The sequence below is a fragment of the Colias philodice genome, chromosome 9, assembly GCF_061535455.1.
Source record: "Colias philodice isolate Cphi_HAF_F1 chromosome 9, ilColPhil1 Martin Lab GWU primary, whole genome shotgun sequence".
Classification (NCBI taxonomy): domain Eukaryota; kingdom Metazoa; phylum Arthropoda; class Insecta; order Lepidoptera; family Pieridae; genus Colias; species Colias philodice.
The window spans coordinates 7,149,291-7,169,744 of record NC_143094.1 but is presented as its reverse complement, the minus strand read 5'-3'; the positions used below and the strand labels follow the sequence as shown (position 1 = coordinate 7,169,744).

General features: G+C 33.8%; 3 protein-coding genes across 6 annotated transcripts; all 3 read left to right on the top strand.

The window, feature by feature from the left end:
- Positions 1 to 2,942: 2,942 nt before the first annotated feature.
- Positions 2,943 to 6,014, top strand: LOC149485909 (uncharacterized; the record flags this gene model as incomplete). Its single annotated transcript, XM_089699248.1, has 4 exons — positions 2,943 to 3,108; positions 4,102 to 4,187; positions 5,375 to 5,531; positions 5,693 to 6,014. Coding segments are annotated over 4 exons (669 nt in total), but the record flags the coding sequence as incomplete, so codon positions are not given.
- A 68-nt stretch (positions 6,015 to 6,082) lies between these two features.
- Positions 6,083 to 16,846, top strand: LOC149485908 (VPS35 endosomal protein-sorting factor-like). Of its 3 annotated transcripts, none has more exons than XM_089699243.1 (18): positions 6,083 to 6,224; positions 8,074 to 8,164; positions 8,439 to 8,543; positions 8,706 to 8,850; positions 8,956 to 9,125; positions 9,203 to 9,375; positions 9,482 to 9,821; positions 9,929 to 10,104; positions 10,177 to 10,280; positions 10,362 to 10,543; positions 10,855 to 11,001; positions 12,137 to 12,306; positions 12,609 to 12,768; positions 14,045 to 14,216; positions 15,005 to 15,144; positions 15,268 to 15,436; positions 15,667 to 15,932; positions 16,565 to 16,846. In XM_089699243.1, exons 2-18 carry the CDS (start codon positions 8,147 to 8,149, stop codon positions 16,631 to 16,633), a joined length of 2,706 nt encoding a protein of 901 aa, XP_089555369.1. In that variant the 5' UTR covers positions 6,083 to 6,224; positions 8,074 to 8,146; the 3' UTR covers positions 16,634 to 16,846. The 3 variants fall into 3 exon arrangements, with proteins under 3 accessions (XP_089555369.1, XP_089555366.1, XP_089555368.1); XM_089699240.1 differs by lacking the exon at positions 6,083 to 6,224 and adding an exon at positions 7,510 to 7,959; XM_089699242.1 differs by lacking the exon at positions 6,083 to 6,224 and adding an exon at positions 7,511 to 7,959 and having other exon boundaries at positions 8,971 to 9,125.
- A 772-nt stretch (positions 16,847 to 17,618) lies between these two features.
- On the top strand, positions 17,619 to 20,269 carry LOC149485907 (uncharacterized). Of its 2 annotated transcripts, none has more exons than XM_089699244.1 (3): positions 17,619 to 17,844; positions 17,939 to 18,044; positions 18,137 to 20,269. In XM_089699244.1, exons 1-3 carry the CDS (start codon positions 17,824 to 17,826, stop codon positions 19,993 to 19,995), a joined length of 1,986 nt encoding a protein of 661 aa, XP_089555370.1. In that variant the 5' UTR covers positions 17,619 to 17,823; the 3' UTR covers positions 19,996 to 20,269. The 2 variants fall into 2 exon arrangements, with proteins under 2 accessions (XP_089555370.1, XP_089555371.1); XM_089699245.1 differs by having other exon boundaries at positions 17,624 to 17,844; positions 18,638 to 20,264.
- The last annotated feature ends 185 nt before the right edge of the window (positions 20,270 to 20,454 follow it).

The window sequence follows — 20,454 nt, the reverse complement described above, 5'->3', positions numbered from 1 at the left end:
ACGGGAAAGGGAACTATGCGGGGTTTTCTCTGAAAACGCGGGCGAAGCCGCGGGCGGAAAGCTAGTGTTTATATATATAAAACTCAAAGGTGACTGATATAGTGATCTATCAACGCACAGCCCAAACCACTGGACGTATCGGGCTGAAATTTGGCATACAGGTAAGGACGTAGGCATCCGCTAAGAAAGGATTTCCCGGAATTCTTGCGGGAACGGGGAAAAACGGTACAAAGTCGTGGGCGGAAGCTAGTCTATTATATTTATGTGTATTCACTCCTTGTCTATGCACTATCTACCTTTTTCAATCTTTTCATTTTCCTATATCCCAAGGTTTCCTGGAAGAAATCGCTTCAAAGCGATAAGGCCGCCAATTTATACGGTGAAGATTCCTTTTGTAAGATATTGTACATATTTTATATCTGTGCATTGTATAATAAAGTGTTTTTATTTAAGTATTATTAAATATGAATTATGTATACGTAGGTAGTTACCTACGTCCTTGACTACCATTGATATATCTAATTCTATTGACTTTTCCCTTTGCTACTATTGTTTCATGTTCGTGAGAAGGAGTACGTTGTACGTAGAAGAAGCGTAGTTCATTCCCCTCAATATCTTTTTGTTATACCATGTCTTTTAAATTTAGCATCGCAAGACCATTTGCAGAGGTCTTACGGTTCCGCACTACTACAGACATATAATCTACTAGCGGTCCGCCCCGGCAGTGGTACATGTTTATGTTTTCTCTCCATATGAACCATCCTCGTACTTCAAGGAATATTATAAAAAAAGAATTATCGAAATCGGTCCACCCGTTCACGCGTGATGCCGTGACCAAGGAAAACGAGTTTCATTTTTGTATATAAAGAAAACTCCTAAAATGAAAGTTTCAAACAAAAATACGTAGAGGGAGTAGGTATATACATACTCGGAGCAATTAACAAGCCTGGAGAAGTAACAATTAATTGAACGTTTCTTATATAGTGGCTCTCTTTTATTCAATACCCTAATTAATGCGATAGAAAGAGACAACACACTGTTATCTGCTTGGCATTCAAATCCACATGTAGCCACTTTTTGTTCTAAAAAGGTAGTGCTTGCCTTTACTTTCTCGAATACTAAAATATCGATAAATAAAAAAATTAAGTTATAAAATTGCTTGAAGATAATTTAAGATTCGTTTAATTTTGAATTATGGATAGGTAATTTCAAATTTTAAGATTCGTTTAATTTGGAATTATTCATTTACGATGCGTATTGACTGTGCCTTGCATTGTATGGTAGTGGTATTTATAAAAAAATATTATTAGGTATTTCGGTTTAGGTTGTTTTTATGGTTTCGTAAAAAGGTACGTATTTTTTCCTGTTTTCATATATTCATTCATAGTATTTTTACATTATACGGAACCCTTCGTGCGCGAATCTGACTTCCACCTAGTTGATCTTTTTACAAATCAATAGTCGTATCCTACTAATATTATAAAAGCAAAAATATATAAGAATGGACATATTTTGATACTCTTTCACGTAAACACTACTGAATGAGTTTTTATGGAACTTTACAATTATATAGTTTAAACATCAGAATAACATATAAGCTACAATTTACCACAGGAAAATAACTCATTCCCACAGGAAAAAATTGGTACAAGTTTAAAATAAATTGCTTCAAATAAAACAAATAAACATTTATTTTTTAACAACATTTTATTTCGATACTTAATTACCAAATTACAATATTTATTATTTAAAATAGATGCCACCTTAAACTTGTGGCACAGCATCTCTGCAAAGCACTTTACTTTTCTTCCCGTCTGATTCGAAATGATTTGAACAAGGCCGAGAATGTTTTGAAGGCTTCCAATTTTTCCTGTGCTATAGCTTTAACTCAAACATCTTTTAATTGTTCTCAAGCCAGAAACCTGCAAATAACAATAAAATCCATACTTAAATACCTTTTTTTTTCTCCTAACCTAAAGCAGTCATTATCAATGAAGTACTTCGTTCCTACTCAAGTATCGATAATTGCACAACACTATGGAAGTTATATTTTGCATTTTTTCTAAAAACTAAGCTGATTATGATTTCATTTCAATGATTACAGTTAGATAAAACATAGATGATTAAGAAAATAAGGTAAATTAACTTATTTATCATACAATTAACAAAAAAATTGATCAAAACACTAACCTGTGAAATGACAAATTTCTATCTTCGTCCGATTTCACATTACTACGGCTTTTACAGCCGTAAGCATCACAAGCCATGTTATCTTTAGTCAATTGTCTTTTCATAAAATAACAAATTAAACTAAAACACTCGTTTTTCACTTCAAAAATAATAATTAAAATCACCATGCGTCCGTGACCAGACTGGTCACTGAAACAAATTGACATGGGCACATGTCATTTCAAACTGTCGAACTTACATATATCTGTCCTCTTTTTTCGCATGACATTTTGCCATAAGCCAAAAAGGCCAAACTAGTGCTATATTGTTCAATTAATTGTTACTTCTCCAGGCTTGATAATTGCTCCGAGTATACATATCTCTTTCTACACAAAAATATTCCTAATTACTTCAATAAATGATTTTTATTTTTATTTTTTTACTTCACCGAACCCTAAATACTGTTGTAAATCTCGCAATTATATAATCGATTATTTTAGTTGGTATGGTATTGGTATCTATGTAAATAGATACCAATGCCCATAGAAAAAAGACGCTCGTTTTTAGAGCCTCATTCTAACCATTAATTATATTTCGTGAAACATTAAAATATTTTTTCAGCAAAATGGCATTTGTATATAGTTGTTGCTTTTACTTTTCTCTTCGTTTAGGGGGTATAATAATAGCATTTTTTTCAATTGTTAGTTATTTATATAGTTAACTATATGTAGTTAGTTAGTTTATTTGGATAATACAAGTATTATAATATTTAAAATTTGTCATGGTTACCCATTTTTTTCAAGATTCAAGCTGTTGTGGATATAGCAGTTTTATGTCTTGCTGCCGAGAATATTGATAAAATAAAACAATTTTTAGTTCCGTGGATTGATGATGTTAGTCTTACGTATGTTACCGATTTAATCTCATACTTTTTGGAAGGTTGGTGCTGTTAAACACGCTCTTTGAATTTGACTTTTTGTGGCCTCACACAGTGTTTTTGGTTCAATTTTTTTTTACTATAATATAATCAATAAATCGTTTTTTTAACCCATTGCACACTAGATTCATTTCATTAGTTCATAAATCCATTCTTGCTTAGATGATGATTTATTTATTGTTGTTTCAAATAAAAATATAAAAATAATTTGGAAAATCCAAAAGTGCACGCCTCATAATTTTTTTTTAATAAATATTTATTAATTATTATTTTTGTTTATTTAATAACAATTAAACCACATCGAATCAGACCCTGAAAAATGAAAGGGTTCTATTCCTGAGCATACTCAAGCGTAAGAGAAAAAAAAAGACTCGATTAGTAAAGTATTTCGGTCGCTATCGTGTTAACAAGAAAAAGGATCCGCACATACAGACACACGGACGTCCAAGACAGAACTTTTTTAAACTGTTTTTTAACTAGTTTAAATAACAAAAATGACATCAAAAATATCATGAACGTTAAAAATAGTGTTTTTTCTTAATATGTGTGTGTATGTATTATCTTACAAGTGCAATGTATGATACATAAAGACATTTTAAGTTTAAAAAATCAGATGTTTTGCGCGAAGTGACAGTAGTACCCACCTCAACGCTTCGCTTATGAGGCGTGCAATACGGTTAATACAACTCTAGGCTGCGAAAAGCGAAAAGCTTAGGCGCGTACATTGAGTTACTATGTGCTAGGTGTAATAATAAGTCAATGAGTTATAGGACCGTAATAATTAATTTTAAGACACCATATGATGTGGCGTGACATCACTGATCACCAGCATATTATCTCTAATATGTATTTCAATTCTATTAATTTAGACATATTTTAAGCCTTCAGGAACTTCCTCATTCGTAAATGAAATAATAACGCGGTTTTTTGGTTCATAATCTAGATGATATGGGTCTAGAATACCATACTAATATTATTTCATTGTTGTGTTACAGATCCTGATAAATACATTAGTTATGTTATAACTACACTTTCCTTTTATATTTTAGGAAGTGTTTTTTATATTTACGGGGCATATAAGGTAAGTATGTGTATTGCAATGATCACATTTAATCTTATTCATTTGAAAATTCGTTTACGTACATATTAGTAGGGGAGCCCAGGATGCTAAATGTGGATTAAGGCGCTGACTCCACGAGCGAGAGAATCGCGACGAGTCCGCCCTTATATCGTCGGACAATCTCCACGAACGAGCGATAATTCCGCCGCGTATCGTCGCGAGTCGTAACGGAATCGCACCGTTTCCGCGGCGACTCGTAACGGTATCGCCACGTTTCCCTTTCCATAAAGAGAACTACGAGAAGACCAGAGGCAACGCTGAAATGACGCTGCGTTTGACAGCGCGCCCGCTGCGCGCTCGTCGGGAGCGCGTGGCGGGCCCGCTGCTAGGCGCGGCGGGCTAGCGACGATGTAATGACGTTTCGCGCGCTCATTGCCACTCGTCGCATCGCGGCGATAATATCGCCGTGTGGAGACGGTTCCATAGAGAGTGTATAGAAATACGTGGCACGACGATAATATCGCCGCGATTCTCTCGCTCGTGGAGTCAGCGCCTTACTCGAGCGTCACGGGAACCTATTAGAATTGGTAGATTAGACCATAGCGAGAAAAAAAGGTCGTATAATGTTTTCACTTTTAGCGGTGGGGAAGGGTTTTTTGATTTTTTTTAATTTAAAAAAGAAAAAAATTGGCTTGGAAATACTCAAGCGCGTTAGATATTGATATTTTGCATGCTCCAGGACGTCACTGAAAAAAAGTATACGTTAATCTGACGATTTAAGTGGCGATTTAATCGCTATGAAGAAAGGGTAAAAAATTAAAGTAATATTATTCGAGCGCGTCAGATTAATATATGGGGGGGTTAATTACAATATAAGAAGTCCCCATTTCGCTAATCTGACGATTCGAGCTCAACCTTAGGGAATTATGGATTATTCAAATTTTCCAGCGGGGCCCCTGAGCGCACCCACCAACCATAACTGCTCATATTGACTAGAGGTACTAATGAATAGCTAAGGTACCGTCCCTTATAGTAATCTGACGCGCTCGAGTAAATCCCAAAATCCCCTCTTGGGCTCCCCTACTATATGTACATTATCGTCTATTATTAACAGACTAATGGACTGGTTTAATCCTTGAACATAAGTTAAGTTATGTAGACCACAACTTGTACCGTATCTGACTACAATTACTTACCTATTTTTTCAGTTTATTAATATTTTGATGTTCCCTTTTATTTTGCTGGAATTTCTACGATTATTTGTATTGACATTCTTTATGATAACTGGACTATTGGTACTTAAGCAGAATACAATGGACCTTGGTCTTCTTATTGGAATAAGCGTAATTGTAGGATTCACTTTAGGTAAGTTTTCAACCAGTCAATGAAAGAGGTTCTCATTATTTTTGGGTCTGTTACCTCATGGTTACCTCAGAACTGATACTTTTTTTAAGTTTTTATTGTTTTTTATTAAAATTTAGCTGTTATGAACTTAAATTATATATTTATTAATCCATTTTTTTCAGTGGGAATGTTTTATCTGTGGGTTTGTTTGGCAAATCTTCCTATTTTGATAAATGAAATGAAAGAAGATGAACAAATAGCTTTAATTGAAAAATTGCAGAAAATTATTGAAAAGAGCAATTTAAGATATTCGACTGATTGGACGGATCAACCAGTTGGAGACGGACGCTTTAAATTACAGAACCAGAAAGAAATATTCTTCGTGTCTAGGAATAAAATAGTGGATAGACCACCGCAATATAATTTTAATACAGCCAAATAATGATTATTTTATGTCGGTGTTATTTTAATATTTCTCTTTATTAAACTTAATAAAGCCTACAATATATTATGTATTTTTCAATATAGACCTCAACAAACGCTATCATTGTTTTCTCTCCTCGCTCAATTTTGTTCTCTCGCTTTAGGTATTTACAAATTACCAAAATTTTCGCGAGTTTTTTTTTTATTATAGAAAGGAAAGCGCTTGACCACAATCTCGCCTGATGGAAAGCTAAGATGTGGTCTAAGATGGTACGCGCGTTTTCTATTAAGGTACGGTACTTAAAATAATTTTGTAGATAGGCCGTCGGCTTTAAACCAGATTAATATTTAGTTACTAGTTACTTACCTTGTACTTACATATTTTGGTAAGCCGCAAATAATGCATTATTCATTAAGAGTATCGTTCACTCTATTTTTAAATTTAATACAATGAAAGAGAGTTAATTCTTAAACTACAAAAAACCATACATTTTTTGTATTACTAGAAATTAATTTAAAAGTATGGAAAGTGAAAAAACGTGGAAAAAACTCATTTTAAACTATCATTTTAAAAAATTTCAGCTAAAACCCCTTCCAGACGACACAATTTAATCAGCCGATTTGATTGCCGATGGAATCGGGCCCAATTTGATCGTCTATCCACACGTACACAATTAAATCGCCAATTTTAGTTCTGCTCCGTTGCCGTTACTGACTGGACTTATATTTTGCAACATGCCTCTTAGTAAAAAACAAAAATTGGGGCTGATTTTGGCTGTAACTACAAATTTAGAAGAAAGAAAAAGAAAAAGGATATGGTTGCTTAAAAGAAATCGCCTTAAGTCATATACACATTTCACTACATAGTATAAAACAAAGTCGCTTTCTCTGTCCCTATGTCCCTTTGTTTTGTATGCTTAAATCTTTAAAACTACTCACTACTAACTACTCGGATTTTGATGCGGTTTTTTTAAATAGATAGAGTGATTCAAGAGGATGGTTTTAGTATATAATTTATTAGGTTTTAGACAAAGCGGGCGAAGCCGCGGGCGGTAAGCTAGTTAATTTATATAGAAATGGTTGAAAGTGAATAAAGATTATTCAATTTACAATAAGATTTATAACCCGAATTAACTTGATTCGTACTAGATACGGAGAAAATCGAGTTACAGTAAAAGTCTATCTCAAAAGTGGACTGTCTGTTGACCATACCGGCTCCCGGTATAACAGGTAGGGAAAAGTGGGAAAATGTCATTCCACATACGAAAGCTAAGGTTATTATATTCACACACAGCTGTTCAACACAAAAATCAACTAATCAAAGTTAAAAAGAAGACAAAATCAACGACAACATCCGCTTGACACGCCGCTTCCTCGGTGAATACGTCAAAAAATTGGCCAATTAGCGTCCACACCACCCAATTTGATCGGGCAATCCCAAGGCAATCGCAAATCGGCCGATCCCGACCACCCAATGACCTTGAATTTCATATTTCCGTCTAGACGACCCAATTTGATTGCCAATCTAGTCAAATTGGACGAAAAATTGTGTCGTCTGGAAGGGGTTTAATGGGAATCTCGCGGGAACGGGAACTTTGCGAGCTTTTCACCGACTAGCTGCTGGCGGAAAGCTAGTTTTGTTATAAATTATAATGTAGTTTAGTGTGGGCATTTGCCCGGGTATAGTCTTCATGTGGTTTTCACTTGGTTTTCATTGGGTTTTCGTTGGTTTTTCGATTAAGAGCTTTGACAGTTTGACACCACTGACAACAGAAGACATGTACCATGTACATAATTTGACACTGACATTGACAGACATCTAATTGTTTATTTTCTATGCGAGTGGGTAGAAGATGTGTTTAATATTTTTCAGAATATTGTAAACATAAATAATATTATAATAATTTAGGATTTAAACGGTGAAAGAATATATTCACTAAACTATTGAAGATTACGTACATACTCTTTATTGGAGAATTAGCATTTCTTGTCCCTGATAAACCACCATGCCTACTTATTATCCCTGGTTGGTAAAGGAAATTTTAATTTTTTTATTAAAATAACATACAAAAACCATTTTTATTACTTACAATAATTAATAGGTGCAAATATTTAACCTCAGTTATTTCTTTCTTTGTAGGACTTCCGCAAAAAAACAAAAGCTTAAAGATTATGAATATCCCAGCTTAGAAGTATCCACACACCCTTTGAAAATGGATATCGTAAAAACTGTAAGTATCAGACAGTAAACATCTTATAAGATTTGCTTAGCAAGACAAAAAACCAAATACTTATTGTAATCTACACTAATTGTATTGTGATCAAACTGAATTTAATACATATTATTGTCTGCCTAAAAATGTTATTCAACCACCCATTCATTCTAAAACGAATATAATGGGCAGTGCCATTCCATTGTTACTGCTACTGCACTATTCTTTAAAATATTATATTTCTTACACTTACAGTATAGTTTTAGTAATATGTTTACAAATTTTTCTCCAGATGCCCAGTTCGAAAAAATCTTTTATAGAAAGTCTTCAAAAATGGAGTTCACCATTTGAAGAATTGGATCCACTAAAACGTTTTGAACGGATGGATAATGAAGAGGTTTGTTGGTTTTGATTAGTTTCTAGTCAAACGTCACCCTGCAATAATTATACATACTATTGATGTATAATTCTTTATATGCAATTGCTTCATCTGTAGTTTTACATCTTTATTTGTATTTATAGAGATATTTGTGCAAGCAATCTTTAATTTGTGTCTTAGGAATCTTTACCTGTAGAATTAAACACTGATACATCTACAAATTATTCAAAAGCATGGAGTATGAAACGTACATTTATATTAAACAAATATACCACAGGAGAAAAGCTTACAATTGTCAGCAGCTTTCTACCAGGTGGAGAGAAAAGTATGTATAAAATTGAACATATTAATAACTAATTTTTGTGTTGAATTTAGCATCTTATTAATCTTTATTCTTTTTCGTTTTTTTTTTTTTTTTTTTTGTTTTAAGTTAGTACTTTTTCAGCTTTGATAAGGCAGGTTTCTAATTTGAATGAAAAAGTGAAACATAGATTAGAGCAACTTGATGATTTTGATGAGGGTTCAGTTCGAAAAACCATGGGTTTAAGTCAGCAAGAGTTTATTACAAAAGTCCACATGTTAGATGATGAAATAAAAAAGGTATATCACTGAAATTTAAACATATGAGAAATTTTATTAAATGCTTTTTTCCTTCAAATTAAGATGTTTTCTTTCAGGCTTGGGATTCAGAGCAAAGAGTTAAAGCATTCAAAATTGCAATTCAGTGCTCAAAATTACTTTCTGATGTAACTGTGATGCAATTCTATCCCAGCAAATTCGTTTTAATAAGTGATGTATTGGACAATTTTGGCTCATTAGTATATGATCGTTTGAAAAAAAAAAGTTTTGGGTGAGTGAAATTTTTGTGGTTAATTTATGTATTTATTCTAAATCTTGTTGTTACAGTTGTTATATAAAATTAGACAGATCATAATCTATATTTCTTTACTTCACAGAAATTTAGATGTAAAATTTATGGACATAGATTCCAATACGGTTCCTGAAATAGCAAAGGAGACATGTCAAAATTGGCTGTTTAAGATGGCGTCGATAAGAGAACTCTTGCCTCGTTTATATATGGAAATGGCGTTGTTACAATGCTACGTATTTATTTCCAAGGATGAAATAAAAGCAACTATTACTCGATTAACTAAAATGATACGGGGAATGGGTAACCCACTAGTTGCTATATATATACGGGTCTATTTATGCAATATAGCTTCAAAATTATTGGGCAAAGATTGTGAGCAATATTTTCATGAAAACTTAAAAGAATTTATTGATGAATATCAGCAGGTAATCAATATATTATTATTAATTCCCTAGATACAACATAACTACATAGTATAGTATATATTAATATAATATAATTCATTTATAACTTGCTAATGGATTTCTTTTAGATTTTTCACAGTTCAATGCTGAAAAAGTATGGCACACAACTATTGACTGCAGATCAATATTTGAACTTGTATGTGCCTGCAGTGGATTGGTTGCTTTTGGGTTCTCTAAACCAAACTACTAATAAACAAGCTCTTTTGGATGATCTATTGCAGAAGTGTGATCAAATTGAAAATAGGTAACCACTGCTCGAACTAAAAAAAAAACTTAGCTTATTTTCATCCTTCTCAATACAATTCTTATTTTACAGTGAACTTCTGCTGTGCTGTATCACATCAGCTTTTGATTCAACTAGTATCATTAATAAATCTACAACAATTCTAGACCTAATTCGTAAAAATGTTGATGGAATGGGTAAGGGAAGATCTAGATTGTAAAATTTCGTAATATATTTTTTTAATGAATAACGAATTTATTACAATGTTTATATTGCAGTGATGTCACATCAAATACTAGCGTCTCTCGGGGAGCATTTGTGTCACGCGGAAAGTTATCGCCAATTGTCTTCAGAGGTGTTGAGCCAGAACTGGTGGAAACTAGCCAGTAGCATGAAGGGCACGGCTAACTTCCTGCAAGTGTTGGAACCGTGGATACAATTTGCATGTTTACAGTTGTCTGTAAGTCGTTTATGGTAATCTTTTTGGACACTAGGAGTTTCTGGCTCATTCATTTATGTATATTTATTCTAAATCGCAACTAAAATGGCTCTAGGCGACGATAGGGGTGGAAAGAGTGACTTGAAAAACTGATATGTTTCTCATTGCTGTCTTCAATATAATTCGTATAATGCAGGGGTTGAAAGACATATGTAATTTAATTTTTCTTGCGCAGTTGTTCTCAATGGTAAAATAGGTGATGAAATTCAGGAGTAAATGAGAAATCTTAGAGTAATTTTTATATTATACTATTTTATTTGTAAATTTTGCAGACACAACATATAAACATTATATTGCGGGGAACAATTCGCTATATGATCAAATGCGGGCAGCCGGCGGACGACTACTCCGTACAGATTCAAGCAGTAGTCAAAAGAATGCTAAGACACATTCCAGATGTTGAAGAACTCTTCTTGATGGTAATCGAATACAGTAGAACCTCGATAAGTTAAATTCCAAGGGAAACAAAATATTTTAAGTTATAGAGGTTTTAAGTTATCAAGGGTATATCCATTTTTCACTGCTTCTATAGCTTTTAATTTATCAGCGTAGGTGAGGGTTGTTAGTTTTCTTTTTGGACTCATTTTAGGCCAGTTTTATCACACAGTAAGTAAAGTGATGTTTCCAGGACAACAATCAAAAACTTATGATGCAAGTAAGTTGTTGTCATAAAGCTAACCGCCGCAAAGCTTTGAAGAATTTCGATAAAGCAAACAATAGGTAATGTATTGTTTACGTTAACAATACATAGTAAACACGTGCAAGCAATAAATACCGAAACCTTTTGTTTTGACACTCTTTCAAAATGACTCATTGACAAACAATTTTATGTTATAGAGGTTGTGGAAACATTTATTTAAGTTACTGAGGGCCAATACAGAGATTATTTATTTAAGTTATAGAGGTTGCGTATTTTAAGTTAAAGAGGTTTTGGGCTCTGATGGGAAGGGAACATATTATTTTTTGAAGTTACAGAGGTTTTTATGTTACCGAGGTTTAAGTTATCGAGGTTCAACTGTACTTATACTAAGGCCGCGTTTTCCATCTGCAAGAAAACTTCCGCAAGAAATGTCTACTTGCAGGTGGACACCCTTGCAAGCTGCTGTCAGACAGACTGTCGGACATTTCTTGCGGAAGTTTTCTTGCATATGGAAACGCGGCCTTATTAAAAATATAAAACTATACTTACTATACTTGAAAAAAGTAACTGAAATTATAAAGGACATCATCTTGATTACATATACTTTTTCAATTTCTTGCCTTGATAATAAAGACAAATATTTTATTAACATTACTATATTCTTACTTATCCTGGTCAGCAAAATTAAGAAATTATTTTAAACTAGCTTTCCGCCCGCGGCTTCGCCCGCGTTTTCAGAGAAAGACCCGTTCCCGTAGGATTTCCGGGATAAAACCTATCCTATGTCCTTTCTCGGGTATCAAAATATATCTATACCAAATTTCATGCAAATTGGTTCAGTAGTTCAGGCGTAATTGAGTAACAGACAGACAGACAGAGTTACTTTCGCATTTATAATAATAGTATGGATGCAGGATGCGTTCATGCCCCTTGTCGAGTTGGTTCAAACTTCAAGTGCTCGAACGATGATGGCGAAGACGGTGCTATCGATATTTTTCGATAGATATAAATCGGTGCAAATAGATGATCCTATTGTAATATCGAGCTTGATGCGTCTCAGCCGAATTCTACACGACTCCATCAAGTATGTATTTTAATAATAAGTTATATACATGACATTGATATTAAATATTAATTACATATTATAATAGAGTATGAGAAATTTTGATTATTGAGAACGTCCAATCTTTTTTTAAGAGTAAATTTAAGCGAAAAAAAAGGCAGTTAATTCATTAACTAGCTATTATTACTTGCTTAAAATCTTTAATTTCTAAATTATAATACTCGCGTAAAATGAAACACAAGAAAATACTATTATGTAATACTTTTATTAATTTCAAATTGAAATTTGTATAAGTCATAACAAAAATACAATGTCTCTTCTAGTGCAGTGAGTGTAGAAGATGAAAGTAAGGCGTGTGCAGAATTGATAAATAAATTCATCCAAGCGTCGCACCACGACGATCTGGAGCAACAGCTGAACTTCTACGTGGAGTGCAGAGCTGCGTTCATCAAACTCGACACTGTTCTTGTGGCACTTGTACATGTGAGTATTTTAATCTGTGTCAAATGTCATTTTAAATCATAGAATAGATTATACTATTGACTAGACTGTGCACTAAAAATATTTGTTTTGATAAAATATGATCTATTACTATATACATATGGTTGTTTTTTCCTTATAAGCGGACGCTAACCAAAAACGGTTCGAGCGAGAGGTTTCGCAAAAGGAAATGGTCCTTGTCTAACGTTTTGACAACTCAACCAATCATTGATGTTTGCTGAAATGGTAGTTAGGGTGACCATGAAGTTTTGTTGACTTTGCACGATCTCACGAAAAAAAAAATATTTTTCGACGGTAGTCATTTCGCAGAACTCGATATATTGCGTTCTTTACGACCTTTTCATACGCATAGAGAGGGAAATTCAAATACATAGAGTAGAATATTTTTAATAACCCATCTTACCGGAATGGTAAAATACAAGTTTAATCAAGGTTCTTGTTATAAATATATTCTTTCATTATAAAATTATATTCTAAAGTTGATATGAATGTATTGTATGTCGCGATAAACATGACATATACACATGGTGCATACACGTTACACAGTACACACAATATGTTTTTTAAATAATAATCAGTGAAAAAATCATTGATGTACAATAAATAACTAAATTCACAATCATGCTTAATAATTGACCCGAGCAAATTTCTGATTGACTGCTAAATTCTGCTCGTCTTTGGGCAGACTTCTAATGTGCACTAAGGCGCTAATTTCAATGAATTCAACGTCGCTCGGACATTTTTGACAATATTTTAAAAGACGATTGTGAGTCACGTCGTTTTTTGTATATCACTTCAATTCTGATTGTTAAATAAAAACATGCGTATACTGTATAAACTTTTTATTTTTACCTTTATCAAGACCACAATGTATTAAGGGAAGGGACTGACTTTCTTAACACAGGCTATGCCTAGCAAGAGAGCCAGAGCCTCATAACCAATATTGTACATCCAAAAGGTGAAATAAAGATTTATTTTATTTTTTTTATTATTAACTAGATTTCCGCCCACGTTTTCAAAGGAAAACCCGCATAGTTCCCGTTCCCGTGGGATTTCCGGGATAAACTATCCTATGTGTTAATCCAAGTTACCCTCTATATGTGTGCTAAATTTCATTGTAATCGGTTCAGTAGTTTTTACGTGAAAGAGTAACAAACATCCATACATCCATACATCCATACTTACAAACTTTCGCCTTTATAATAGTATTAAGATTAAGATAATAAACGTGAATGGTAAAAATAAATAATGTGCCAAGGCGGTGAACACGCTGTCGACGCGCGCGCACGTTACGCGCGGGCGCTGGCTGCAGCGCGCGTGCGCCGCGTACTGCTTCATCACGGTGCCGTCGCTGCACTGCGCGCTCGCCAAGGCCTCGCTCTACCTGCTCTCGGGGCAGGTGGCGCTGCTCAACAACTGCATCGGACAGGGTTGGTATAACGCGAATCATGTAAAAAGAACGCTGGATGAAAGTGATGGGGTGTGTTTTGGCATGTATCGAGTTTAGCACGAAAGTTATTTGCTGCTTATTTCATTTTTGAAGTAGGCTCTCGAGTCGTGGCTTCGCAACTACATATTTGTTATTCTTATACCACCTCATAATACCAAAAAGACCAATAAATCGCCAATGCGCAGCTTAACCGTCAGTGTTCTTTTTACATGACGCGACCTATACTTGGTGCGCTACTCGTACATACTTCGTTATACATATTATCACTACACAGTATAAAACAAAGTCGCTTTCTCTGCCCCTAAGTCCCTTTGTATGCTTAAATCTTTAAAACTACAGAACGGATTTTGATGCGGTTTTTTTTAATAGATAGAGTGATTCAAGAGGAAGGTTTTAGTATATAATTTATTAGGTTTTAGACAATGCGAGCGAAGCTGCGGGCGGTAAGCTAGTGTGTAATATAACGAAGTATGTACGTAATGTACCTGTATAATTAACTGTGTACGAGTATTGGAAATTTTCTATGGGAGGGAAAGTACTTAAAATACTGGAGGAAAATTAGCTGAAAGGAAACGTTCCTTTATTTTTAAAAATCAATAGAAATGCATTTAAACATTTTCGAAAATTCACTTGCAAAACAAACTAAGCGAAAGCATCAATTTTAAAGCAAAAAGACTAAATAGAAATATGTAGTTACATATTATATAATTAAATTTGGTTCTCATTTCTTTATGCTTTTTAATAATAGTACGTAATACTTTCTTTTAGCTGAAGCGAATTTAAAAGCCCTGGTTGGTTTAATACCGGACATACCGCAATACATCCAAGAGGACGGTCAGAAGAAACCCACGCATGACCGAGTTTTGGGATTAATAAGTAATTTCCTATCAACGCTCTTAGTACTGCCAGTAAGTACTAAATATTGTAACTGTTGTTTTAACTGGACGAGATCTGTATTCATTAAATGAATATGGTGCTATGTTAATTGTTACTAAAATAGAAAGGTATAATACCTTAATAATATTTTTCAGGACAACGTGGACAGTAATAGCAAAGCGTATATTTTGAGCGGGTTCATAAAAACTATGGAGAAAATACAATGGCGGAAAACAGACGCTTTATATTACACGACGCTCCTGCGTGTTTTAGACTTGCTTAGTGAAATGACGCAGGAGCAGTATGCGTACCACATAGATTCAGGTTCATATTATTTATATGCCTATAAAATTAACTACCTATGAATTCGTATTTTTTTTTCTTAATTATGATAGGTGTTTACGATGTTTTTTAAAATTCATACATTTAGAACTTCACATTACGAATTATTATTGATCTTACCGAATTGTTAAATTTAAAGACCATAAGGTCATCACTTATAAAAGTGCAAAATTTTTCTCTCCGAATAAACGTCAGAACAATTTCCTTTTTAGTTATATCAAATGACGAGCTGTATGGTTCGGACGAAGAATTCATTAAATATCTAGACAATCATGCGACAAACATATGCCAAGAGTTACTTGTCGTATTGAAAGCGCTCGCGGACGCGAAGGAAACGAAGAAACAGTACAATTTGGCGCTAGAATTGTTTTGGAGGATCGTGAGACGAGCGGACTTGGCGCAGCCGGCCATGTCGGGCTTGGCGTCTAACCTGTGGATGTTGTCGCAGAAGTTGCAAGATTCCAATACTAAGTATTCGGTCAGTTCTATTTGCGTAACTTGCCCCCAAAATACTATCTTTTGCACACGGCTTGGCTCAAACTTATTTTTGTAGACGAACATTATATTTCACTTCCCGGAATCGTCCGTTATAAATCTTGCGTGCGATTAATAACTACGTTCTGTGTAAATTGGGAAAAACTAAAGATGCTAATTTTATCGAAACCATTATAGTTATTGTAGAGGCAATGACACAACAAAGAAAGAATGTATCGTCGCCTTGATTTAAATTTAACAATTCTGAGTTAAAATTTAATTGTAGCGTCACTGATGTCAATTTGCCAAATAAATTAGAATAACAATGTATTTCGTCAACACGAGCGATAAAATACTTCGTGAAAAACACACAACACACATATAGGTCAGTGATGTTACATAAGTTTATAGCATCCCCTTTGTGTTTCTAAATTTTAACTTAAAATCATTTGTGTTATGTATGCAAAATATGTAAATTATTAATATAAATTTATAAAGAATAGAAAAAATTCGATCACGAGGCGGGACTCGAACCCGCATCCTTTCGCGATTTTTTTCTATTCTTTATAAATGTATATAACATTTAAATGCATAAAACCAAAAATATCAATTTCAAGTAAATTATTTTTGTTGCAGAAGACAATTCTGTCTGTACTGAAAAATGACCCAGCGGGACAACGGCTTCTGGAAAAGCTAAAAGTATAATTATTTGTGTTTGGCCTGTAAATGTTTCTACTATTGCATTCCATTTATATTTATGACTATTGTCTCGAATTGCATCCATGTACGCTGTTTTTTTTACTACGGCAATATACTATTTAATGTTCAACTTTATAAGAGATCTTAAATATTGTTTTCCAATATAATGGATATTTGTTGTGTATTTATTTGTTTTAATATTAAAGTATTAAAATAAAATGTTTTATATTATCTGTAACACCTTCTGCCTCTTTTACGTATTATCTATTTAAGAAGAATAAGTTTGACCACAAATAATTTTAATTTCTGTAAGAATTGAAAATTTCAAACCCTTTCAATGTTTATTCATCTTTGTATCTTAGGTAAGCCTAAGATAGCCTCTGTGCTAAGGCACATTTTGATTTTGATTTGTATATGAAGATGTTACTTTACAAATAAAACAGATACCTAAGACGAAACATTAATCATATTTTTTTAATAAAAATCAAAACCGCCTTCAAATTTTCAGAAACCAAATTTACATGGCAGGGTCACCCAGTCAAAAGTTCTGAGGTAACAAAGTGGATCAACATATTATACATAGGTATTACTCCGACTAGTAATACTAGACCGTTCGATTAATGTAAATGCCTAAATACTAAAGTTAATTAAGTTTTATTAGACATTTTCGTTTCTTTGAACTGGACTTGAAAGAAACGAAAATGGGACGTTTAGCTTGCCTCTTGCCAAAATTAGGAAATAGCAATAGGCGAGAGAGAAGTTGAAGAGATGAGTTCCTAAAAATTAATTTGTAAATATATATTTTTGCAAAACTAGTATAATATATTTCTCATTTTAAAATATAAACAAATAGATAGGTAACAATTGCAATTTTTTTCTGAATTTCAAATACCACATAAATTCCTATTAACTTTTTCTGCGACCATTGCTTCAAAAGTGATAGAGGCCTATTGCAAATATTGACCCCAGCAGTTGATCGGCGGATGGAGTAAGCGGACATTGTCCGAAGAGACACGCTTGAGTGGTGCGCGCGCTCTGTTGCACCGATCTTTCACCTTCGCAATAATAACGCCTATAAAACCTTGTCATTGTAATAATATGACGCTACTTTTATCTCAACTTAATACAGAAATACAACTCCACATAGAGATAAATAAACTTAGTGGGACTCTTTTTGGGTTTAAACCCATTAAAAAATGTTCAAATTAAAATGTCTGGTACGATGTTTTGCTGATATACATAAATTAAAACAGTGTTTACTTTAAATTACATAAATATAGTTTTTATATTGTTATTATTAATCTGTTGCAGTTGATAGTGATTATCGCTTGCGGGGAAGTGCTTTCATATGATGAGCAGCGAAGCGGATTTGTACCAGGACTGGACTTTGAAAATATTTTCAATGACGAAAATTCTGGTTAGTACATAACATTGTTATATTTTGAGGCTACTAATTAGCCTGTTTAGAGGTCTTAATTAAAATTATGTATTTAATTTTTAAAATTACAGGAATCATATCTCTTGCATCAAATCCTATCGCCGCAGCAATGCTAAAAGCAGATAAAAGTCAATATCCGAAATTATTTGATACAATAGTCAGTAGCTCTATAGATTCTTTACAAAGTCCAACAGCTCCCAGGGAGAACATTTTTGATGCACGAAATTTTGGTTTTATCCCTATTGCTAGTCAAAACTTTCCCCATCAAGCTAATCGAATATCAGAGTCAGAATCACACCAAAGACTAACAAATTCAAATTCACAACAAAACGTTCGCCCTTTAAGATATAGTATTCAAACTGTACACGATGCAAATTATAAAGTGTTTAAACCTGAAGAGAATGAGGATGGAGTGGAAATTTTGGAAGCATTAAAAAAGAATCCTACGGTTGCAGCTTATTTTCAGCCATTAGTTAATGCTGAAGTTAGTCATCCTCTACAGTACCGTAGAGAAGATGCAGTTGAACAATTTCAAAGTAATCAGAACTACAAGTCAAATCCTTATATTGCAGGACCAGTTCGTATTCGACGCTATACAAGGGGACGAAGCCGAGATAGTGGGAAAAAAAGAAACGACGAAGAGGATGATGATCCTTATGGTTATAGGGCGGAGTATATTTCAATACCAAAAGCTTTTGGAGGAAGCCTGTATAGTAGTCCTTATAAAGAAAAGAAAGATTCTGATGACAAGTATGAGTATCCTTACAAATATGATTCTGGGTATGACCATAAAGAATACGATAGGATAAAGGAACTTTCTGAAAAACAAGCAGCTGAAATCAGACAGAATCCTGGAAATTGTAAGGAAGTCAAAAGGGATGGTATGAAATGTATGACTTGTAAAGATCCAAAAACAGGTGGAAATTATGAATCGTGTTCATATGAAGCTGAGCCAAAAAATAATAAATATGCGTATTCCAAAGAGAGAAAATTTGACAGCAATGATGAACCTGATGACAAAGAGGACTCAAGCGAAAAAGCTGATCAACCAAATAAGGCAGAAAAATATAAAGAATCACAAGAAGAAACGGCCCCACAAAAGTTTGCGAAATTAAAGGAAGGTCAGCCAAGCGAGAGCGATAATTCAGGAGAAAAATATAAATCATATTATGTACATACCTCAAACCCTAAACCCAGTGCAGCGTTGCGAGCATCAAGTGAAGAATCTTCTGCTGAGAGTAAAGAAGCGAAACCATATGATTATAAAAAAGCTCTTCCCGGATTTTATACGGACAATGAGCCAAAAAAAGACGTGGAAAATGTTTTAGCAGAATTTAAAAAGAAAGATAGATCGGCATGTAAAAAAGTTCATAAAAATGGTATGACATGCTTTCAATGCCTAGATAAATCTGGTCTAAAGCACGAAGAATGTATGTTTGTTTCTGAATCAGCGCCAAAACAAAGTCATTTAGCCTATCAAGAAGTTAAAGAATTTACTTCAAAACCTACAACTCTTGATAGCGGCAATGAAGGTGCCGAAAGCAAAACTATAACAACAAGTACGCCACCAAAACAGAAATCAGCAGCGTACACAGCTGAACCTAGCAACAACAAAAAAGTAAAACGTAAGAAGGCCTCACAAGCTGCCTTAGTCACCGCTGCTACAAATCCTGTTGCTCAGACGACAGAAGTTAAAAATTTAAATAATAATCAGAAAATAAAAAGAAGCCCTGAAGCTGCGGAAAAAATTGAAAGCGACGGCTCTAAAATCGCCCCTCCTGAAGAATTTGCAGGAGCTGACTCCAAAGGCGCATTTTGGGCAGACACGATGCCACGGTATAGTTCAGCTTTAGGAGTCACTTTACCCGAATACATGCTCTCGAGATCTGAACATGAAAATTCATTTGATGAACTCGTCGCAGGAGCGTAGCTTTGATAGTTTGTTGAGCAACAGAGTTAAATAGAGCATAACGCTTTTACAATAAGTTGTGTTGTGTTACTGATTAAATATAAATATTGTCTGTTACATACAAAATTAAGATAGTAGTTTATAAATCTAAATTAGTACTGGCTAATGTTTTTACAAATTTTATTATGTATTTAGCCAATTTGTTTATTTGGTAGATGCCTTGTTAATAAGGTATTCATATCCAATGATTGTTGACTAGTTATAGAAAAAATATTAAGAATAAAAGTTGTTTTTTAAATAATAAAATCTGAAGTTTGTTATTATACCTATACCTTTTACCTTAGGACTTGAAGCTACATTGTATCTTCTATCGTGATAACAACATTTTTACTCTGATAGATAAAACTTCAACGCAAAAGTAGAAATCGATGCTGGTAGTTACCTATTCTTGGTAAGGAAAATAAGCATTTACGTATGAAA